The sequence below is a fragment of the Helicoverpa armigera genome, chromosome 15 (assembly GCF_030705265.1).
Source record: "Helicoverpa armigera isolate CAAS_96S chromosome 15, ASM3070526v1, whole genome shotgun sequence".
NCBI lineage: Eukaryota > Metazoa > Arthropoda > Insecta > Lepidoptera > Noctuidae > Helicoverpa > Helicoverpa armigera.
Window position 1 is genome coordinate 618,447 of NC_087134.1, and position 26,131 is coordinate 644,577.

Below are 26,131 nucleotides of genomic sequence, written 5' to 3' on the forward strand. Positions count from 1 at the left end.
AGGCCACTGTTAGTTTTGTGTCTAGTTGGTATTTTTGAGTTAGTTTTACGATTTTTTTTCTGTTATGGACGTACAAAAAGTGTAGTCCGTATTTAAATAAATAATACAGTGTGCTGTTTTAGTACCTATTTGTTCTTTAAGTTTGACTTAAAAATATTTACAAAATACTTACAGTGTTTATAATTAGTAAAACTAATAGAAACCTTTTAAAATTATCTTAATATTCTTACAAGTAAACTAAACTTAGAACCGCAAGTAATACTAGGTCAAATTAGAAACGTGCCTCAAACAGGAATCGAACCCGAACATGACAATTATCGATTATTAACCACTTAGTCGATGTGAAACCTTATCATAAATGAACTGGTTCTAGGCTTTCGTTTATGTTCGAGGAGTTATTAAATTTATCTTTAAAATGGTGGTAGTAACTTTACTTAATAACTTACTATCTTTAGTAAGATAAATCGGTACATTACACAAACATAAAATATCATTTATATCTAAACATAAAATGTTTTAGTCGACATAGTCACTAAATTGACTTACATCTCCTAAATAAATCAGTGTAGGTATACCTTTAACATTAATTTACTACCATACATAAATTATTATGTTAAAAAAATCCAAATAAACCATAAACAAAGTCGAGACCATCCCAGTACATATGTAATTCAGCCTCAAGCGTTTATAAGACATTAATAATATCTTATATGACTATTTTTCCACTACACGGAGAGCCTTAGGCGGTCTCTACCTGTAATAAAGCTGTCGGGCCATTAAAACAGTGATATTAAAGGGCCCTATCGAAAAAATCATTTAACACAAAATTGTTTTGTCCTTCCGTATTGAATTCGGTGAAAGGCATGAGCGGTAGCGAGTATACTTTTACTTCTCTCAACAAAAATATTTTTTTATCCAATAAGATTTAAGTTAATAATTCTTTGCTCTTGTTATAAGTGAAATAGGGTTTCCTTATTATGAAAACATGACCATATATTCTTACTAATTGCTAGTTATGCAAAATACAAACTCATTAAACTAAATACCTATACTTTTTATACGAACAGAAGCTCGCTTATTATCTACACCAAAAATAATTACACCCATTATTTAACAAGTAGAAGACGTATAAATTACATTTGCGCCTGTGGGCGAGTTTCGTAGTTGAATCGTTACATACAGACCGACAAGGTCGAGTACCGTGTTTAATAGTACAAAATTTATAACTATCATAGTTATAATCATTTAAACCGGTCTTTTGTACTGTAGACATAAATTTTGTAACGTCAGCAAAAAATCGCGTAATTTTATGTAAGTAAACAAATAAAATATTATATGAGTAAATAAAATGACACTAAAATAAATAAAATTCAATTATAATGGTAATTGAACAATCAATCGTCTTTAATGTCAAACCATTATAATCTAGAAGGATAACAAGGCATATAAAACATAGCATTAATGTTGTCTTTAAGTGAATTCTTCGTATAACTGGCATAATGTGACAAACCGCCTGTTTGTCTAACTGTACCTCGTCTAATCACGTCCACAGATAATCGCTCGGATTATGTTTTTGTAGAACAAGCAAATAATTGTTTTTACTGTAACCTTAGGAACGTGGACGAGAACGTCTGAGCACATTTGTGATGACAAGACTAATCTTATATAGGTACTTATTGTCAGTTATTATATTTTTAAGATAGGAAAGAAAGTAGTTTAAGTATATCTTATCGAAGGCAACGGGATCTGTCTGTATATCAGCGTTTATCAGGACGAAAAATGTGCTAAAAAACGTGACTTTCTAAGAAATCTATTGACATAAGTAGGATTCTTTAGAAAAAAATATTGTGCAATGATCTAGAAAATAGTTAACTTGTAAAAAACTGCATTTTAAGGAAAATGTATTTCAGAACACTTATTTCCAAATCGTGTATCATGTTTTTTCCTTGAAAGACAAACCAATATTATTGACATTTCTCCCATACATAGGTACGTATTAGTAAGTAAGCATGACAAAGTACAAAATGCGTCGTGTTCTTGTAATGACAGCTACAATTTGTTCTTTTGACCCGTTTGACGTGACACTAAGTCATTCCGTCGTTATTGACGTTTTTGTTACACTTTTTTACGTTTCCAAACTATATTTTTAGTTCGCCTATTAAAACTAGGTATTGTCTAGTTTCAAGGTGATCTGGGATTATGATAAATAACAGCTGCTCTGAGTTAGTGAGTCAGCTGATGTGGACGGGTTTCTGTGCTGGAAATGACAGGGTAATAATCGGTTAGGACTTGAAATGACGATCGAGTCGCCGCTAATCGTGCAGTGGCCGTGTGAGCCGTCAGATAGCCAACTTGACAGCCAACAATGCTCTACTTATGTCTAACTACAAATTATCGTCACACTATGATATCTACACCCTTAAATGTCACTTTGAACGTACATTTTAAGGTTCATATCTAAGTGATTTTATACCCAAAGTACTTAAGTGTAATCAAGTAGTTTAGATTGAAGGTCTAAATTGACCGAATCAAATCTGTCTTGCGCAATAGTAGCAATGAATAATGATACGAAATACGCTCTCAAAAACATTTTACCGTACAACCTATCCATCAAGTTTCGTAACAAATCTTTATGTTACAGTATTGTGTTATATCAATCTGTGTTCTGTATTGTTCGCTTTAACGCTTGACTTTTACTCAAGGTCAGCTAAAGGTTATACACAGTATAAAATGCCAAGCCATCAGTTTATGACATTTTAAAATGTAAGAATACGATACCAAGGAGAATGGTGGAATAAAAACTTATTCGAAACTATTGTATTACGTCTTCTGATAAATCATCAATAACAATATGCGCTGCAAAGTTTATTTTTATGAAAATACAGAAATGCAATCATCATTCACCGAGATTAAAAATAGGCTCACAGATAAATTAAGATTTAAATAAAACTATTATTCAAAACTCAAACGTAGTGGATAGTTTTACACGAGGTGTCTAAAAATATCTCAAAAAATTACCATATAAATGGGTGTAGAATTTTAAACTGTGGCTAAAAGTGGAGCCTTAGAACAGGCGATTTTTCATACGCGCACCTCTTCACAACGCAAACCAATACAGAAAAAAAAATCCGTTAATCAAATAACTGGGTTGAGGAGGACAGATAGGCAGTCGCTCCTTGTAAAACACTGGTACTCAGCTGCACCCGCTTAGACTGGAAGCCGACTTTAACATAGTTGGGAAAAGGCTCGGCAGATGAAATAATAAATGCATTATAAGTCTATATTTTACTCGTCAACTCGATACTTATAACCTTAATGATTCCTAGTTATACCAACACCCGGAAAGCACACGATCACGCCTCACGCACACACACACACACACACAGATCTTATAAAGCATCGCGTGTTTCGTTGCCCCACTTTAAAAACCGTGAATTTATTGTTAAAAATATATAAAAAACCGTACGTGATGTTCGGATCAACCTTGGCCTACAAGTTTTGCTTCAGTGTATACTGTTATGAAGAACAATGGAAAATAGTGCCTGATAGTGATACTATACGGGCCCGTATATATTAAAGGACAATGGGCACTTTGTATGTGATTTGGTACCCGCTCCAACAGTAACGTATGATATATCATTAGAAAGGTATTTACGTGAAAAATAATAAAAACTATGGGGCTTGCCTCAATTAGCTGTCCGATCCTAGTAACAATAAAAATTAAATCGACATAGAAACAAGTATGTCATCCATATATGCAAATTCATTAAGAGGCATATGTCGTCAGTGTAATAATTTTAAACTCAGTTAATAGACCTCTTACATAGCTTGAGATACACTCTATTATAATCTAAAAGTTGTAATAGCCTGTGGAGTCATACTACGGAAACACAATCGTCATCTGATTTGACAAAAGTTCAAAACATTTCTATTCATCTTTTTTTAAGAAGAAAATTCATCATTATCTCAGCACCTCTTGAGGAGCAAGATTAAGTCGTAATATATACTATGTTAACATCGTCTCCTGACTTTTCAACCTTAAATTGATTGTAAATACTGAAAGACTTTCATCAAATACATAAGTATTTGCTTATGCTAGTTCTGCGTGAACTGCAAAGGATTGCACAGTCTTTTTTTAAAGCAGTCGGCCGGCAAACATTTTAAGAAGGCCAAATTCCTGTTTTTTTTTTGTGACTTTACCAGTTTTTATTGAATACAGTTGGATTTAAGAACTACATCTACGTTGACGATTTATGAACATTACACATTCTATTAGTCGATGTCACGCGAAATGGACAACGATTTGGGACTAGTCGTCATAGTAAACATTTTTTGCCTTGCCAAGACCTACGCAATGGTACTAGAATCAACACTGTTGGACAGGGTACCAAAACGCCCATCGTCCTTTGTTATAACATCTTACTATTATTTAAAAAATATTTTATTGGAATATATACCTGAGCTTTAAAATTCGACAAAAATATTAAAAAAACAATTAGAATAGTTTTTACATAATAATTTAGAAAATAATAATAATCTTCTTGCTTAGCCCATAATTGCACATATATTTGATTTACATTACTGTATTGATCTGATTGATTATGTACTGTTAAAAGCTGTATGTATTGAATTAATATTGAACCAAAAAACAAATGACAAACAGGGCAAATTTTAATGTAACAATTGACAGCTCATAAATTATTAAAATGCAGTGCTCTAAAAAGTGTCATTGTTATTGATATGAAAAGCGCACAAATCACGTATTATATGAAAACCTTTATAATTGTATGCCCTTGCAAAGGACTTTTTTATCTAATATTGATGTACTTGCAGACTAATGTACTTACATGAGCCCTTTCAAGTTAAACGTACTGGAAGTTAAGATTTGAAGGGTATTATTTTTGCCTTTTGATAGCTTCAAATAGGTGATTTATTCTGACTAGTTTATCGGTATAATACGAAGAATTTATAGAGAAAATACTATACAAAAAAGTTATAATTTTTCAAATCCATAAAGCATTATAGGTTACTTATTTATTGAATTGGGTATTAGTTAATGGTGATGGAAAAATAGTATAAAAAAGTGCTTTTGTACAGTTAAAAAAATATCGACTTTTAAAAGATAAACCTTACACCTTTTAACCAGTCAAAACATTGCCGTTCAAATAAACAGTTAATAATAATTCATCAATAATCAAGTTTATAAGTATTGTAGTACAAGACAATCGCCTGTATTTGGCTGTACCAAATTAGTACACACATATATGGACGCCTGCCTATTTTGTATACTGTTTGTATACTTTGGGGGCAAAGAGTACGTCACAGACACGACACTGCTTTGCCTAACTTGGGTAACTTGAAGGTAATAAAAAAATGCCGGACCTGATTTATTTGAAGAACGTTTGAATATCATTTGTTAATAAATAACTGGTTTGTTATCATCTTACAATCATATAGTAAGTACAAAGTTGTAATATAAAAAGAAAAAATGTTTCAAATATTTTATTATGTATTTTGAAATCGATGCAAATCTAAATAATAACAAAACAAAATAATGACAAACACGTGCTAAAGTGGTACTTGTATACACATTTGAAACACGTTACCACTTTATAGGTCAAAGTTGGTTAAAATTCGCCTCATGTACGCTTATGAATAGACGATTATAGTGAAAAGTGGGTCAGACTGGACATATCTTTGAAAAGGTTTTGACCTACCATTCGTACTTTGTAGGACTGTCAATAAAAGTTATGGAGCGGACGGAGAAAGCATTTTGAAACTTTATTTTAACACAAACAAAATAGAAATAACAAATCCTCTTAGTAGAAAAATAAAATGAAATACAAGTAAGTATAGATTAAGTATATAAGTAAAAGTAATCTTAAAAGACTTTTCTATGTAGCAGTTAATTATAAAACCAATAACACCGTAATAGAACCCATAATACTTAAGTGAGCTTTATTGAATAAACTTAATACATTACACTCTTAAAGGCAACGATTTCCTGATTGCAAAGTAAATTGTTACAAGTGCAACAAATCAATTTAACGTACAACACACGGAACTGTTTGTATGTCTTATTCGTGATAATCTATTTAAAGTCATCATACATCGTTTCAAGTTTAGCTTTAGTGTAGCTTTTGTGTGAAAAATAACTGAACAACGAGTATGTATCAAAGTTAGCTTGAGTCATTAAAAAAAGTTGAAAATTGATATTAAAAAAAACTTTGTTTTGAAAATAGAGTTCGTTTGTATGCTTAACGTGTTAATCTCAAGAATTAGCAATAAGGCTACAGGCTACTTTTTCATCGGTATGCGAAGTAATTACCGTGGAAACCAGGTAACACCGCTGGCAGAAGCTAGTCTTTATAGAAATAAAACTGAATAAATAATGAAAAACTTGTATAACTTTGTATGTTTCATAAAATCTTTCTTCAACTTTAATAGTGTTTCACGTCGCCAGTAAAAAATAGGCTCTCGAAATTCTTAAATTGTGTATCCCCAGTGAGTCGAAAGGCATTACGTTGTAGACAAAAATATTTTATTCATAATAATCACGCTTTCAGACACTGAATAATAATGTTCAAGTACTCTTTACGATTTCGGCTTTAATTTTAGTTTTTAATGTTCTATTTTCACTGAATATGTAACTGAATATTTTATTAATCAACAGACATTTTCCCGCGGTTTCACTCGCGTCCCGTAAGAACTAATGCCCGTACCGGGATAAAACATAGCCTATGTTACTCTGGACAAGTGTAGCTTTAAAACAGTGAAATATTTTTTAAAAACGTTTCAGTAGTTTCGGACCCAAAGGCACAAACGAACAAACAAAAAAATGTTACTATCTTTATTATATTAGTATGAAAAGCTAAGCCGAAGACATAAAATTGAGCCGAAAAATCTTTTATGCGGTACCAAAGCCAGTGGTATAAAATAGTGTTGGTATGAAGTGCATCCCTGTTGCGTTGGGCGACAATCCTTCACTTAAGCGCAATTTATATTCGCTTCCCAGAGCCGGCATAATCCGGCCTTTTCTCTGTAGCCTGTTTAACATATATCGAGTCAACGCCACTCTATGGGGATATTTAAATTTAAAATCTATATAAACTGATACATATTTTTGGGTGCTTTTGAGTTGCAAGTGCAGGTGTCTTTTTTATGTAGCAATTGAGAATCTTTTCTGGTTACAAATATGAAGAAAGTGGTGGACTAAGTACGATTTTGTTTAAGATTCCATAAAAATAAGTAACTTTATTCGAATAATCAGAAGTCAATAAACACGAAAATTCACTCAAACCATTTTCAATTACCAAATAAAAAATAAATCAAGAATTAATACGAACAGAAATTCCTTTGCGAAATAAAATCAAACTTAATAACTGGCAACATGGCGCCGAATTCCAATCTGTATTCCTTGAACCAGTCAAATTGCTTCAGTAATAACGGTCCGATTTTAATAAAAAAAGGAACTTTCATTTTGACTATTATCCACAAACAGAAGACATCATCTGGGTCCTCAACAATGGGGTCCCATAATCGAGGGTTCTTTGTTCTGAGTTAAAAGCCCCAAAAGTGTCGAACATCTTCATTAATATTTCCGAAGACTTTGGCCTTTGTTCCAGTGTGCGGACATCGATGTAATCTCCTTACAGCCGCGCATCTAATTAATTGTTTTAGTTAAGTGCACTTTTGTTAAGCTATGATTCTGTTTTGTTTTCAATTAAATTGACAGCAATTTTTCTCGTTTCTTGGTTACTTTTAGGTTATATATAATGACGTAAAGGTACAAAAATAATCCAAAACCCCTAACTTATTATTATAAATGCGAAAAACTGTAAAACTTTTGTGCCTTAACCAGATCTGCGGGAAGTAGGCCCTCGGGACGCGGGTGGAACCACGGGAAACAGCTAGTATGTCATAATAACATAACATTCCATTAATGCAAACTGACACTGAGTTAATCCTCACAAACTAATTTCGTTAAATTACCATTCTAAAATTAATTAACGAAAAATTTCGTGCACAACATGAAATGAATTAACCAAATTAAATATTAATAGAGCGCTAATCTCTTTTATACGCATTAAATTCATATCCCTTGTTATTTTTGGAATATACAAAATGGAATAATAAATAATATACCTAATTACAATCTGACCTGTCCTATTTTGGTATAAAATAAGTATTATCAAATGGCTCGTTAAAACTGATAGATCAATAAAACGACTGTTAATACTATTATATTTGACCACTATTTATGGCATAAACAGCTTTTAAAATCGCATCGACCATTAATTTTGGCGTTTCAAAAGCCAGAGAAAATGCCAATACGACGTTACCTCTCAAAATAGATAGCAGTTAAACGATTACTTAAACTATAGTTAAGTTTAAAGTACATTATGTAGTTATCTTAAGTTGCTTTTATCTGATTGGCCATTAATTCCTTATAAGCTTGAGGCTGATGGTAGCCCGACGATCGAGAAAGGTAGTTTAGTACTTTTAGTGACAGTAAAAGAGGCAGTTCTGCATAATGGATTTTGAACTGAAGAGGGTACTTGGGACTAAATAGAAATGACAATAAGTACGCAATTTTAGACATTAAGTTATTTTGATACTAAATATAGTGAGCCTATGATTTTTAGAAAGCTATTTAGGATTGCAGATTTATTTAAAAAAAAACAGTGTCTCTGAATGTCATGGACATGTCAATGTATTTATAAATAAACTGAGATTCGTTGATTGAGACTTATTAACCAATATATATATAAAGATTATGAACTGCTTAAAAAGTAGCTATTTATAAACCACATAATTACAATACGGTCACTGTTTACTTAATCGATGAAAATATTTAGTCCAATTTTCATATAAAAACAACCTTAACGCCTTAGAGATAAGGTTCAAATTCATTTAGCATACACACAGTGTTACACTATCAAAAATTGTTAGAAAAAAAAACTGGTCTCATTTAAATAAATTCGTTTCCTCAAAGGAAGTCATTATAAATCTTCTTCAAAAACTTTATCGAATTCGACCTTCTGTTCGAAGGCTCGCGAAAATTCCGGAATATAATAAAGTGACTAGGAAGTTGATATTAACCTTGGTTTCGGCCGATAGGCATACGTTTGGGCCTAGTAGCCGTATATGGCGATCACGCTTGACGAGAAACAAGTAATTAATCATTAGACTTCAATGTGTAGATAGATAAATGAGCATTAGCATTAATTTCCCGATCGCTAGTAAATTGTTGCCGGAAAGATATTTTAAAATTACTTACTTAATTTTTTTAACTGTCATTGTATTTTTAAGATTGATTAATGCAACTAAAATTTTAAGCTGCAATAAGTCCATTTGATAAACGTTTAATAATACAAATTTATTCAATAATAAAACCATTTTAGTTTGCAAAGACACGATTAAAAAGTTTCAGCCAAAATACGACCAATTTTATTAGGCGACTGGAGCACCTAAAGTGGTATAAAGTAAACAAGAGAAAGGGAACTAACTCTACATCTAAAAATAATAAAACAGAACGGTTTAGTAAGGTCAGCTAAACTCTCAGTTAGACATTGATACATAGAGCAATCTCTATGGTTCCAGGAAACGAACCGGCTGCCCTTGTAGACTCGACTCTACGCGCTCACAATAATAAGCGAGTTATAAACATACGGTGTTGCCAGCTGATGCAGGATGTTCCGTATTGTTAATTTATTTTATACGGGCAGTTTTTCATGTTTAATTGTTAATTTGTAATTTAATTTAGCTGAAATTATTTCGTTAAAAACAAAATATATTTAAAATATATATAAGTCATCATTTCACTGCGTATTTCTTCGTTAAAACCATACCATACCTACATTTATTTATACCATGGTAGTTTCTGTTAGTAATATTTTTTTTCTTAAACCAATATTTATACTGTCAAAATATAGTTCCTGTTCCCTTATGGCAATATTTTATAATTTCTGAAACAATCACCTCTGTATTAAATCTGAAATCTTTACCTATAGCAACACCGTTTCCATAAAAGGCTTACAAGCAAAACACTATAATTTTGCAACGGCCACGTGCTTACAAGTACATAGTGTAAAGGCTTGATCGTGCAAACACTGATAATATACAAAAAGGGACACACAATCCAGCACTCCTTTTCCGCACAAACTACACTTCAGGAAGTTTAATATTTGTCTTTAAGGTAATAACATATAACGAGATACAATCTCATGTCTTATGTGCACATATTTTCTTGCAGACTTATTACCTTATTTTATCTAGAACTCGTCTTACAAGGAATGGACTAGGTATTTAAAGAAAATAGTCAAGGGATTTCAAGAAAAGACAGTAATTATTCCAGAAATAAATAATATTAAAGAAACCGTTAAGCAAGTATAGGTAATTTTTTAATAATTGTTTGCAAAGAAAATAAACTCTTTTTCTAAACAAACAAAGTCAGTATTGTAGAATAAATTACAGGCTGCAGCGCAAAGCCTATTAATTTCCACAATTGCTTGCACTAATGCAGACATAATACTATTTTTCTAGTAATACCGAAGTTCATCGTATCGTTTTCCAGAATATTCTAATCGTTCAGCTGTCAGTTCTCTGCTTAGTTACTACAGTCTTTAAATGTCTTATTTACTGCATATTTGATACAATAATAGTATTGAGAAATTATACACTTGCCTTCAAGTGACGAAGCTGCCACTAAATTAATTAGAATTTTAAACACCTCCAACCCATTTCTGTAGAAGTATTTACTTATAATTCCACCATGGCGATATTAGAAAATGATTCTACTCTACGGAAAGCTTTTAATTGGACACAATTATAGCTGATATTTTAATGAGCAATACAAACCGAGCCTTGCGACAACTACAAAAACATGTGACATTTATTGCACATTAAACATGCACCAAACTATAGTAAAAACTGGGTACGACCGTCATTACGTCTGTTACTGAGACAGAGACATGATTCATCAATGTCAGTGAATGATTGGCTCTCCTATATTTAACTCTGAACTTGAACTATCGTGCATCCGCAGCACAGCGGAGCATTTTGATACAACAAATAACGCGAGCAAAAAATAGGACAAACTCCAAGTCACTTAACTCAACCGTAACCAAAAAACGGTTAAAAAACTTTACAAATCCCCAAAATGGGATACTAAAAGAAGTTTCATTTTAAACAACCGAAAATCCTTTTTTTTTTTTAAATCTTTTATTTTTAGAGGCTTAAACGCTGCTGCGTTATGCCAGCCTCGTAAGGTTTTACACAAATTAAATTTAAAAAAAACACATAATAAACTCTATATACAAATTAATCAATAAAAAATTTTGTGAATTGAATTAAATATTGTGCATTCAAAGACTCGATGCCAGAGCCATTCGATATAATCGATGGCGACATGCACAATGGCAAATCCCACGTCTTACTTGAGAGACAACCCGAAACAGAATATAAAAAATTAACTAAGGATTGAATGAAAAAAGAAATTAAAATAAACTGATAATAAAATACACGAACTAAAAAGAATCTCTCCTCAAAAACACATCTTTTACAAATTTATAGATAGAAACACTCTGTTCCGAGAGAGGTCTCCCAAGCAAAACATTAACTCCACCACTATACATATCGCCACCGACCGCCGTACACAGCTGTAGCCTCAAGTCGTCGAATGCACAACATTCTAACAGAATGTGATATAAGTCGTCCACTACTTGATGAGTGCAGGAATTGCATAACGGGGATGGTTTCACACCCATCAAGTGCAGAAACCTATTAGCAGGCACATGGCCTGACCTTATTCTAAATGCTAACACTAAAAGTTCTCTCGGCATGTTACCCACGTCAAACCAAGGAGCTCGAGGCAGATCATGCTGAATAGATCTGTACCACAGACCTTTTCTTGCTGTAACAAAACTAAAATGTTCCTCCCACAAATTATGACAAAACTTTTTCATGTGAGGAATAAGCTCAGTAAAATAAGGGTCACCGGGAATAACTATGCCATCAGCAATAGCCTCGGAAGCTAGCTTGTCAGCCATTTCATTTCCCGGGACACCTATGTGAGAAGTTATCCATTGAATTTTAATATTTACAAGTTGTTTCTGAAGAAATTGTATACTCTTTAATGCCTCGTATGCAATCGGCATGCCTCGAACTCCGGATACACAACGGATCAAATGCTGTAAAGCACTCTTGGAGTCGGTCATAATCACAACATTCTTATACGGCAAACTCTGAACATAGGACAAAGCTTCTACTATAGCCGTTAATTCAGCTCTCATGATACAAGCGTCATTGCACAATTTAAATTTCATACTAGTGTTTGTTTGGACATCAAAAAATGCTGCGCCAACACCATGAACACTTTTAGAGCCATCGGTAAATATAAAATAATAACTATCGTATCTACAACTAAACATATTAGAAATCAACATTCTTAAATTTGGAACACTCAATGAACGCTTTGGTACACCTAATTCGTCAACATTACAAATAACACAATCTCGAATATTAATATTTGATACCCAAGTATCCAAGCTATACATGTCTAATATAGGGGACTTATGCACAATATTGTTATTGAACTTATTATGAATATCAATCAAAATGGGTTTATTCTTATTCCTCCAATATGCATTGGTGCACAAAACAGATAGTTCTTGTAATAAAGATAAAGTTGCATCATTGGAAAAGGAGCTCAACCTCAGCCAATACCTACAGGCTAGCCAATATCTCCTCACAAATAGTGGTGACACGCAGAGCTCACTCTCCATCACACAAATAGGTGTTGAACGAATGAAACCACCACAAATTCTTAATGCACGATTTTGTAAAACATCTAGTTTATACAAATGCGTCTTAGCACTATTACCGTATAAAAAACTAGCATAATCAATTCGACTTCTAACAAGTGAGATGTACAGTCTCCTTAAATGTTTCGGATGAATGCCCCAAGATTTCCCAGCTAAAGTTTTAAGAATATTTAAATATTTGTAAGCTTTCTCACATGTCTCATTTATGTGAGCTCCCCAACGAAGTGATGAATCAAGCCACAACCCCAGATATTTAATTTTATCAACAACTTTCAATTCCTTGTTATTAATACTAATGCGGACATTCGTTAAGCACCTAGACCTACTAAACAGACAAACATTTGATTTTGATTCCGACAAAAATAATCCCATCTCACCTAAATTTTTAACAAGAACATCTAAAGCTGTGTACAAGTGACTGATGGCTGAATCTAAATTATGTTTACTTGAAGACACATAGAGAACAAAATCGTCTGCATACTGTGATACATTACAGCTAGTGATTGATTTACAAATATTCATAGTTGCAATATTAAACAGGAGAGGAGATAATGGGTCACCTTGAGCTAAACCTACACTTGCCTGTCTTACTAGGATACCATCCATTCCCGTATCAATTTGTAAATACCTTTGACTCAAATAATTAAAAATATATGTACAAAGCTTCCCCCCAACCCCAATTCTATTTAACAAGGAAATCATTCTATTAATATTTACATTATTATAAGCGTTATTTATATCAACAAAACATGCAATAGTGGCCATATTTTTAGAAAACCCAATCTGAATGGATGATATTAACCGTGTTAGGTTGTCCAAGCACGAGCGTGACCTACGAAAACCAATAGTGGAAGGAGACAAAAGGTATGATTTCTCTACGAACCATTCAAGACGTTTCAGTAAAACTCCATGAAATACTTTACATGGGCAAGACATTAGGGAAATAGGCCGCAGGGAATTAGAACTATTGGGGTCTCTACCGGGCTTAGGAATCGGAACTACCTTTATGCTTCTCCACTGGTTTGGTATTATACCAGTTTGTAGTATTAAATTATATATATGTAACAAAAACTTTTTACCTGTAACAGACAAATTGAAAAGCATAGAATAAGATATATTATCTACGCCTGGCGACGTATCTTTGTGCTTCAAGCAATTTAACAATTCAAACAATGTTATATCTTCTTCCATGGCACATGAACCCTCCATAAAAAGTGGTGGTTCCTCGCAAGCTAAATCAGGTGTCAAGGATTGTAATAGCTCTCTGCATTTGTCAGAATCAACACAACGGTTACCATACCTCCCACCTTTTACCCATCTCATTCTTTTCCACATCTCTGACGCGGATGTTTCTGAATCAATACTCGTGCAGAATTCCTTCCAGCCCGTAGAACGAGCTTTGCCAACCAATTTTCGGGCTGAATTTATTTTAGCCATATACATATCATAATTATCTGGAATAGGATTACGTCTTAATTTTGCCAATGCCAAGCGTCTCTCGGCTACGGCCTTAGACAAATCTGAAGTCCAATAAGGTTTCGGTACAAATTTTGCTGTAGGATCCTGACAGATTTTAATCCATGGAATTGTCTCTTCAGCTACCTGATCAATTTTGGATGCAAATAAGTTATAAGATTCCTGAACACTCAACGAAAGATCTACATTAGCGAACGCTTCTTCCGATTTTTCGCGGTATTCACTCCACCGAGCTTGCTTAAAGTTACGTCGCTTTATGAAATTATTTACAGATTCATAACCGTACTTCATTTTGATTACGATGTGATCACTGCCTAGTGACTCATTTGTAGTCTCCCAAGACATTTTTGTAGCTAGATCAGTAGAAGCAAATGAAGCATCTGGAGAAGATTGTTGTAAAAATCCATTAACAGACTTAATTCTTGTAGCATTTCCATTATTCAAACACAAATAATCTTTATCAAAATAAGCGTCATATACCATCTCTCCCCGTCGATCAGTCTTATTTGACCAGGTTATATGATGCGCATTAAAATCACCAACAATTAATGTTTCTTTATCAAATCTGTTAAAAATATAATGCCAGTCGGACTGATTAGTAATAGATGAGGGGGGGCAATAAATTGAAATAATGTTCTTTATTCCAGGCACATTAAAAACTTCGACGATGATCATCTCAATACTAGAATTTGGATGTACAACATCTCTGTGCAAGACTTTAATTGATTTATGCGTTATAACACATACACCTCCATAGGAATCCAATCTATCCTTTCTGATAATGTTATAGTTACTAATATTTAAAGATTTGTCAGAAGATAACCAAGTTTCACTTACAACAGCAATGTGTATCTTTTCCCGTAGTAACAAACATTGAAAATCATCTGTTTTAGGGCTTAAACTGTTCGCATTCCACTGTAGAATGGTAACAACTCTATTTTTTGTGTTGAAGTTCTTATCCATTGTTAGAGCACCCTAGTACCTCCAGCAAAAAATCAACACTCAGAAAACTCTTCAGGAATGACTTTAATTCTGTAGTAAAATATTTTATAACTGCTATTATTTTGGCTTCCATGCAACTGTTTCCACTGAAAATTTCTTTTATATTCTTCAAAAATCGTTTTAGACTGAAATCATGCTTTTTACGAGATTTATCACCTGATTGGGACTCAGTATTCTCTATATTTTCTGTCAAAAATTCCGATATCTCTTCATCCTCAACTGGGCATCTTAATTTTTTACGCCTGCCTTTCTTGACTTTTGTAATTTTATTTTTGAGAGTCTTCTTAGAACGAACCAAAAGTTTATTCGAATTCAGAATAGGAGACATTCTATCTTCATCCGAATTTTCAGTAGGCAGGAATGACTGCTTGACAACATCTGAATAGGATTTTCCAGCCTTTACCTCGGCTCTAGTAAATTCATCGACAGTAAATAAATTCGGACTAGGTACTACTACATTCTTATTTTCTTTATTTTTAATAAGAGCCATTTTGTATGTGCAATTATGCTTGCACATTATATCTCTAATTTCTTTTTCACGTAAAAATGCCGGGCACTTGCTTTTCACCATAGACATGTGGTCTCCTTTACAATTAACACATTGAAAATTAATTGTTTCACAATTGTCATGCTCGCCACCACATTTCGGACAAATCTGCTTTTTATTAGGACAAAATGCTTTAATATGTCCGTATTTCCAGCATTTTGAACACTGGGTAACAAGGAAATTAAAAGGCAATACTTCCATCCTCATACCGTACGCAAAAACAAACGGAGGTAAAATAGGACCTTGAAAACAAATGCGAATACTCGCACTTGCAACCCATTTGCCTTCATCGTTTCTCCGGCTTAAACGTTTTACGGATAAAATATCAACCTCACATTCTAGTATGTCCTTAATGCTATTGTCATCCAGATCGAGGTCTATTTCTTTAATTAAGCCGTAGGAAACATTTACCTCATTAGTCTTCTTACAGACCCATCCTCTTTGTTTGATAGATGCAGAAGATAATAGTTTATCTGCAGCATAGTTACTTTTAAATCTAATCAAAATTTTGTATGGACTTTTGTAAACAATCCTCATTATTTCCGGAATTTTCTCGGTACTTAATAATTTTGCTAGCGCAATCTGTTTCGGAAGGACTTCTTTTGATATAACCGATACTTCAACATATTCAGGATTATCACTCACGAACGATTTTCCTGGAGAAAATCCAGAACGCGGTGTAGTAACTTTAGCTTTCTTACCACGCTTTCCCACCGTAATGAACTCTCCATTCTGTATATCATCATCCGGACTTGAATCATCTCTGCCTCTTTTATTCCCAACTTTCAAATTGCTTTCAGTGTCACCCTCCTCTAAATCAGACGTACCATCAGTATTATGTATCATAGCTCGTAAGGTCACAGAGCTAGAATGACAGCTGCTACCGTCCTCCTCGTCGCAACCGCTTTCCATTATTTATAGAAACTTTTTTATGAAGAAAAAAATGACAAATGCCAACTTTGACAATTAAAATAAGCTGAAATTTTATTTAGAAATTATGCTGAAAAATGGTTGTATCACTGGTAATTTGTGACACAAACACCATAATTATGTCCAAAGATATAATATGTTTTAGTAGTAACAGTCACTCACTTCAAAACTTACACAAACTCACATAAAATAATTATTATACCGGAGCAAAACTAAACAATGTTGTCGCGTCAAAATCACGATGACAGATGCCGAAAATCCTAAAACCAACAATAGCACGGAACGTACTCGAGGCACATACAAAAAGTGGCCTAGCAACAGGCCGGTCACGAACACCAAACACGTGATTAATCGAGTCACAGCCGTTGCAATTCTGGCCTAAAACAAATTTTAGAAAAAAACCTCAGCTAAATAATAACTGCGTTTTCAACCTGGATAGCGGACCGCAAAAACTGCCTCTTCGGTTCACCTTGAAACTGTGTGGGTGTTCTGAACTTGATTTAGTTGCTATCGTACAAACCCTTTTTTTGTCTTGAATATAAATAAGTTTGGAAAAAAACTTTTTGTCAAGTCGTGTTCAACGAAAGTGGTTCGGTTTAGGGATCCGAGGTCGTGTATTGGCGTGATTTAGCGAAGATCAGATTATGAGGAAGAGTTCTATTCATTTGCATTGTAAATTGGTTTATATCTGGTGCTTAACCTTGGATAAGCAGCTTTCTTGAGACAACCTTCGCTCAATATTTGAGTCACTGTAGTTACTTTTCTATTTGAAACTGGTTCATTTCCTGGATGTGTCATTTATGGCATGACTTTAACTTACTTGTGTTTAGGGTGGGCGCTTTAAAATAAATGGAGTTTTCACACAGTCCTTCGCTTAAGCGACCTCGGATTCTAATCCGTGTTAACGGCGACACTTTCCCTAAAGTCGAGCGCTTATCTCCAAGGAGAGACTACCGGCTTCTGTCCTCAGATCACTTCCTACATGATTTGATAATAACTTCCTGCGTCCTTATACATCCTCGTTAGTCAATGTTTTGTATAAACAAATTACGGAAATGTTTATTGCACTTGAACATTTTATAGTTCCAGTTGGAGCTATCGTTTCAAATAGAATTTCAAATGGGGTCACTAGTGGCAGACGTTATCGCGCGCTGTTTTTGGTCTAATTGCGCTGAATTTTGTCCGTGTTTGGTGTAGGTTTTGGTGCCTTATCAACAGACGTATAGTCGCGTGAGAACTACACTAATGTATACCAAAATTGTGCGAATGCTAATCTAGTTTACAATAATAATATAAAGTTACCAAACTTATCTGGATCACGGTAAACTCGGTTAAACTCAACATGTTCCACTATCCTGAACATAACATACACAAACCGCCATTACAACGCAATAACTGTGTACACTACTAGAGATTTCGACTTGTTTGTAATAATAATAATTCCTATGATAACAATACCATTAATAGTAAGGACACTGAGTTAATGTTGCACCACCTTGCATACTAATTGGACGTGGCCCGGCTCCGCGAATCGGACATGCCTGAAATAATAATAGTGCTCCCACAATTAAGCAGATAACGTTGATTTTCCACCTCGAACGCGAATTTACATTATAGTTGGGCACAAATTGCCTGTAAAATTTGAAAACGTGATCTCGACTAACAGTGTTTTCTCTCTTGTTCACAGACAAAGAAGAACAACCCAAACCACATAAAGAGGCCGATGAACGCGTTCATGGTCTGGTCGCAGATAGAGCGCAGGAAAATATGTGAGCAGACTCCAGACATGCACAATGCGGAAATATCCAAAAACCTCGGCCGCGTGTGGAAGACGCTCAACGACGAGGAACGCCAGCCCTTCATCGACGAGGCGGAGAGGTTAAGGCAGCTACACATGAGGGAATACCCTGACTACAAGTACAGGCCGCGCAAGAAAACCGCCAAATCAGACAGGTCTGGCCCAAAGACCGGTGGCGTATCGAAACCAAAACGCAAACAGCGCGCGGACTCCAACAACAACAGGGGCGTCGCCAGGCGAAGGAGACCAGTTCCGTCGGTGCCAAGTGTACCCATGGATACTCCCGCACCTCCGCCACTGCCGGCGAGTCCGGCTGGCTCACCTGACTCCCCGGAATCAGCCTGTTTCTACGAAGACCACAGTCGTCGCGAGCCGGCGGACCTTACAGATCTCTACTCCATCACGGACCTGCTGCCGCTCCCTGCGGACTGCGAGGTAGACCTGGAGGCCCTCACGACGGACATAGACTCGTTCGAGACGGCGTCGTCGTCGTCGGGGTCGCACTTCGAGTTCTCGTGCACGCCCGACGTGTCGGACATGCTGAGCGAGATCGGCGTGGCGGGCGACTGGGTCGACCACACGTTCTCGTCGTATCTGACGTCGTCTTAGAGCGGTGTTCGGGTCGCCACGGCCGCTGCCGGCCGGTTCCACTGATCTCATGCGGTCGGCCAACGGGCCGCCCCACGGAGGCCGACGACGCGGCGACCGCTCGCCGCTCCGCCTAGAGAGTGCCTATCCAAAATGACGTGTCGACATTTGGATTTAATGTACAAAGTTATTTAATAAGGATCGAGGGTGAAAATTGTTTTGACAACCGACCTCACGGTCGCGTTCCTCTTCGGTTCGTACGGTTACTTTTTAAATCGTTTAGTTTTAAAGTTTCATTTTCGATAACGGCGACGCTTCGTCTAGGAAGCGGCATCGGGTTTTATAAACGTAGGCTGTGAGTTGGTTCTTGTTTTGTCGTTTTGCTTTCGTTATTAAATTAATGGTTTCGACACATAATGGAGGTAATTTCCAAACGACACGTCTCAGACGCATCTCAGTAAATAATCCGTCTGCTCTCCGTCGCCTGGTTAGTTAGCCATGGGCCAGTCAGGTCGCCCCACGCTCGCATCGCGTTGTCGCGCCGTATTCTTTGTACGTGTTCATTACACGACTTGGCTTCTAGTGCATTCGAAAATCGTGAGTTTGCATTCTACGTCACACCTTCTTTTTATTTTATTAACATTTGTACTTTTAAGGGTCGTCTTTTTATTTTTGAAACGTCTTAGATTGAAATATATGTATCATTCTTCGAGTAATAGAAAAATAAGACTAGTTATAGTCGTTTGTCTTGCGTTCGTATATACTGTACGTAAGTTCACTTTATACTTTGATGCACACGTAGATGATAGTTAAACATTATTATTTTACTATTGGAAGCTGATCGGTATGTCATTGGAAGAATTTCGGTGTGCGGGAGTTCGTGTTTGTCTCGGTTGGATGCGGTGGGCCCCTACCACCGGCTCGTCACCGGAGCGAGCGGCGCGTGCTCGTTCTCTGTCTGCTGTATGTATACCAAGTCTCTTCCGCTGCGCGTCCCTCGCTCCCGCCGCGCCCCTCCCGGGGTGCAATGGTAGGGGACCACTGTTTGATTTATATTAAATGTTTCGAGTCGGTCTTGTAAGTTAAGATTCGTAGAGTAAGGTTAATATTTGTTCAATGGTAAGGTATGAAATTATATTGTAAAGCATGATGGCACCTATGGATCGATGTGAAGGGACAGTTTCAATTCTCGTTTCGTTACTCTTCTCGCTACATTGACAACTCAGTAATGTCTATAGAAGATACATATCAATAATTGGAATGCGTTGTACTGCGGGACGGTGGGTTATAAACAAATATTATATTGGATGGGTCAACAAATTGTTAGTTTTCAACACAAAATGTTTTGCTAATTCAAACTCTGTGATTTACTTTATGGATTTTCTAAATTATAAGGTTCTAGTGGAGACTGATATCGCATAGATTAGTTTTAGCAGCGCTAGCTTCTCTAACTCTTTTATTTTTTTGTTATTTTTTAATACTGGGCATAACATTTTATATTGTGAAAAAATATTTTTGATATTTTGCGTTGCTGTGGAATATGGACTTCGGACATTTTACAAATTCGTCAATACTTTAAATAGATAGCAACAATGTTCCCAGATTAGATAGCCAAAAATAACGATCAAATCATAAAATTTTAGATAAAGAAATTAAAAACCATTTTTGATTCCGAGTTCCACAGCAGAGCATAAGCTAAACAAATTGTATTTAAAGAAAAAAAAAAGAAAAATTTTTGCTAAAAATCTGTCAATTCATTGAAAATCGTGTCAGTTAAGAGGTAATATTTAAAGGAATGTTGCCTCATACATTATTAAGATAGATAACCCTTCTACATAATATACCTGTTTTCAAATTGTAACAATATTTGTAGATACTTCTGTGTCCCAAGAAATATAAGGGATCCGTTGTGCTCTAATAGGTAAGAAAGAAAATGCTTTACCTATATTATATTCTTTATATAATATATTATATATGTAAAAAAGTTCATGTATTAATTAGTAAGTGTCTATGAAAACCCATATAAATAAGGAAAAATGCATAAAAAGCGTTATCTATATCTGTCTTGTGTGTCGTAGGGCGATAATATAAGAAAGGACGAAAAAAATAAATTTGTGCCTAATAAAAAAAAAACTTGAAAATTCTTGTAATACTTATTTTAGTGATGCTCAAACAAGTATTTTAAGCGCGTAGTGTTTAGACGCTGTTAATGGACAAAACTTGTATAAAAGATATTGTAAGATTATATTATTCGATGCCAGGTTTGCATTTTGTTTTATCATTCTGCTTCGTTCGTTTGTGATCTAATGGAATTCCTTATTTTATCTGCAATTACCAGTAAACGGTTTTTTGTGTAAATTCTCCTGATAGTTTGGATTATTCCTTTTTCCAGAAGATTTGAATTTTGTCTAAATTCAGTTTTGTTCTGGGGCATTTTTTCGTCATTTTTGTTTTCTTTAGTCATTTTAATGTGGTCTTCGAAACAGTCATTATGTTCAATATCATTTCTAACATATTGTAAAATTATTTTGGTAGAATGCAGTTCAGTGAATCACACTCAGTCATTTTTTACGTTAACGCTTTTGGCATTTCGCTGGCTTTAGTTAAAACGGTATGATGTCAAAAAAGTCTCAACAAGTAAAATATTGCTGTGGGTGAGGAATTTCATTAGTTATGTTTTGACTGTATACCAGTCCCTCCGTATTTTCAACTTTGACAATAAAGTGTCATCTTTTTTTTGCTTTATCTTTGCGAGTTTTCTGCGGACCTTCCTTTAACGTTTGTTTCAAAGTCGCTATATTTTCTGCCATCTTTTTTGCAACTTTCCATATATAATGGGGTTCATAATCAATAAATCAACGATTAAAAGCAATATATGTGTCTACAGTAAGTGACATTACGCTCAAATTAGAATAATTCTCTTCTACTAATAAAAATTGTAAGTTCTGTCGTATCCAACAATAGGCATAGTGTAAGACATTCAGCTACCATGTTAAATTGTAATATTCAGTATAATATTGAACTGTTTCCGATACAAATCGTTCTGCTTCGAATAAAAATTAATTTACGCCTTTCATGCCTGCGTTCAATCCAAATAAAACAACATTTAATTTTGATTCGATACGGACCGATTGACAACACAATGTTAACGTTATTTTAATAATGTTAATTTGCAAAGCCGCTGTACAAATCCTGTAAATATGATTTTTATTAGTGGGGAGCTGTCAAAACCCCAAGAGTATTTAATAAAGCAACATCGAATTTAAAATGTTGTAAATTAGCGCTTCTCTTCAATAATTATTGGAATTATCAGGGTTTAATAGTTTTCATTTATGTATTTTAGATGTATAAATGTCCCTAAGATTATCATTGCCTTCCTTGGACAATGTTCTTCGAAATTCGTTGCATAAGGCTTTCTCTTCGTAGCCTTAAAATTCTTTTAATGAATACCATGGAAGTATATTTTAATCTCAGGTATGTAAGTAAGTATTGAAAAAAAAATGTTTATAATAATGAAGTCAAAATAAAGCGACACTGTGACAAAAAATTAGAGGGTATATTAAAACGTCTTAAGTAAAAATATCATAAAGGACGTAGTTGTTGTAGGTTATATAATTATGTAATTATATACTTATATATTACGTACGTGCGTATACCACGGTCAAATTATAATATTTTACGAACCGATTGGGTGTTGTGTAGAAATGACTAGTATATTTCGCGTGTTGTCCGGTTACTTCGAGAAATAACCAAGTAGTTTGACCGTGGTGTAAGTAACAAGTATTGTTGTGTATCAATTTATCGAGATCGCATTAAGTAAAGCTTACAATCTCGCTTGAACCGACTAGATATATATTTCGTGGCGACAAATTGCGATGAAGTATTTTACTTGTATAATAAGAATTGGTTATAATAACTTTAAATGCGATTAAAATGTTAGTGAAATCATTCACAGAACTGAAAAGTTGATATTCTCGTTACGTTGTTTAAAAAAAATAATTGATCGTAATTATATCTCTGTATCATATGTATCTACGCTATTGTTGATTTATTATAAGCATATTCTATCTTAGTACCTCTCCTTCGGTTTCGAAACAAATGGGGAAGTTTCAAGTTTTAAATTAGGACTCTCACTAGACCAAAGGCCTGGCTTTTGCAAAAACCTTATACATTCAGACGTATTTTATAACAAGAACTGAACGTTAATTCTTCTAAGATATTGCGTCCACATTTGAAACTATAGAAAGCGACCAAGAGCACAGCCACGTTGTGTGTTTGGTCGCGAGTGCAAGCGCTGGTCGCGATCTAGAGCTGTTTGTCCCTAAACCTATTTGCTTCGAAATATTTCAAGACACAACGAATCTTCTGTTCCCTTCTCGTATCCTCACGCACTTCATTAATATTAAATAGAAAATAATTGGTGTCTGTAACTCAATATAAACGATAATGTATCACCAGACAGTAGCTCGCATATATTCGTTGTTATAGTAGAGTGTGTCATAATTATTGGTATCTATAATAACTATTAATAATTAAACAAGAATAATAATAAAAAATAACGAAAATTTTCGCACAAGATGAATCAAGGAACTAACATAAGATAAAGTTGATAGTTTTAAAGCATATTAAATAAGAAAATGTTACTGTAAGATGCGACCTTTGTGTTAACGACCTGTGTCCAGGGGGATGCACTGCTCTGTGTCATTACTGTCCAACAATCGCTAGAAGCTGCGCCTGCGATTCACTCTGTCCTTAATTGTTGAATTGAACGTTTCAAGTTGATTTACTGTATATAATTACTTTGAACAAATTAGGAACAAAAAATGGTCCATTAAATTTTAACAAATAATATTAAGGTAGATGCATGTATACATTCGAAATATGTGCTTTGGTGTACAATGCCAAACTTAATACGATGCTAGAAAGCATGGCTTTAACAAATATCGCTAAGGATCGGACTGATGTTTCATTTTCCAGCTTTTGCCATTGGACTTGTAAATATTTTTGGCCACGTCGGAAGCTGCATCCTAGATCCGATACATTCTAGTCTGATAAGACGAACCTTCATCATTAACGGCCCTGATACCTGATTATTAGTTTGTGTTATTCAATTTATACCAAAAAGATACGAAGCTCTTTCAACACTGTTACCGATGGATCTCTTTTACGTAGCGATAAAACATTCGGCTTACCAAAAATTGGAAACTGTTGTTTTCAACTTTTTTTTGTAACATTGGTTTTAAAGATTGTACATATTAGATCAGTTTGGTTTATCTTTAAGTAATTCGCCCTCCACGGGCACATTTATTCATCTTTGTCCAATAATTTAGGAGTTCTATTATGTTTAAGTTTTCATGCAAGACATATTTTAAACATCGTTTTCCCCTCGTCCGTTGTATAAATTATTGTCACTGTATCTTTAGGTATATACATAAAATGTATGAGTAGTCTTTTAAAATGATAGGTACGATTAAATAATAATGTAGTTATTGATTAATACATAAGACAAACTGTGTAAATTTTGTATTTGTAATTTGTTTCAATGAACATATAATTATTATATATCGTAAAGTAAAACATCCAGTTTTTAAAAAATAACTCGATTTTTATTGAAAACTTCCCTGAAACCCTTAAAAAATAAAATATACAGAATACACCTATAAGTACATAACTCACACACACCTACAGTAGATAAATCTTGAGATCACTTTTATACCATAAAATTGCATTTCACACTACATTCAACATTTACATTTAAATAATCTTTAAAGTAGTCTCAAGAAGAACTATTTTCATTATCTCTACAATACCTTTACAAAGGTATAACTAGAACACCCCTGAAAGACTCTGAATTAAAAAAGATGATACCTGTTTTACCTTCGACGATTGGAGGGAAGCTGTCAGGCAGTGGCTGTTGATATTCCTGAAATATAAGTAAGTATAAAAAAGTAAGTATGCATTGCGACAAATATATAATAAATATAAAATATTCAATGATAGATCATTCTGAAAGAAAAATATAAATTAAGATACCTTGAGGAAAGCCGACAAATCGGTAACATTATATTGATTTCAAAACCCTCCTGCGTATAGTATTATATACTGAAAAAAAAGGTCATCTGTATATAATGAATAAAGAAGGTCAAGAGTACTTTAATATTGATAGCATTAGAAAGAAAATTAGTAATGTCATCAATAAACAAGTCTTAAGGTAATAACTTATGCTGAGTAACGGTGAATAGGCCGATCCCAATTTATATCTACTTCGAGACGTTAGGGCCCAACACACTCCCCTGGGAGACCCTCACTTCTAACTTAGTGCTCTCAGGTCCACTCAGCTAAATGATAATGTTACAAGATTATCGATACTAAGGCATATTAAATTCTCCTTTATGCAATTTCATTAAAGAGGCTCCACAAATAACGCCTCGGCCGAGGGTCCTATCCTGTTATTCAAATTTATAGCTTTAATTTCGTATGCCACATCGCATTAGACGGATCATTACTCATTTTTGATGACGTCATCATATTTGGAGCAATTTTGCAATGCCCTTAAAATTATAATGTTGAAATGTACGCAGATGGATTTAATTTTGACGTAATGGCTTCACTTAATGGGTATGGGAATGACCTGAGATGTGTACATACGGATGGACGGTAAATGAATGTGGGTTTGATGGCGAGTTGTAAATTTAATAGGTGAGCAGACCGAAACGACGTATTAGACTACAGATGAAACATGGGCTTTCCTCGCATTGGCTTCTATGAATGACCTTGAAAAGATAATGGCTGTAATCACCATGATTTATAAGAGAAATCATGACGGTCATACGATTAGAATAGAGTGGAACTTATTTATCTGAAATCATTTTCCAAAAATGTAATACAACGAATGATGATTGACATATCGTGCAATATGAAATCAATAATGTTATAAATAATTTGCAATACGATGAAGTAATTTCT

General features: G+C 34.5%; 2 protein-coding genes across 5 annotated transcripts in view; one reads left to right on the forward strand and one right to left on the reverse strand.

The window, feature by feature from the left end:
- Positions 1-24,763, forward strand: part of LOC110376305 (transcription factor SOX-12) — a 97,446-nt gene extending 72,683 nt beyond the window's left edge. For all 4 annotated transcript variants that reach the window (XM_021334729.3, XM_049845426.2, XM_049845424.2 and 1 more), the window contains one exon: positions 18,467-24,763. In XM_021334729.3, coding sequence (XP_021190404.2) covers positions 18,467-19,186 — 720 coding nt within the window. In that variant the 3' untranslated portion in view covers positions 19,187-24,763. The remainder of the gene's footprint in view (positions 1-18,466) is intronic.
- The window catches only part of LOC110382414 (nucleoporin SEH1), a 383,605-nt gene that overhangs the window by 18,847 nt on the left and 338,627 nt on the right, over positions 1-26,131 (reverse strand). The window lies entirely within an intron of this gene.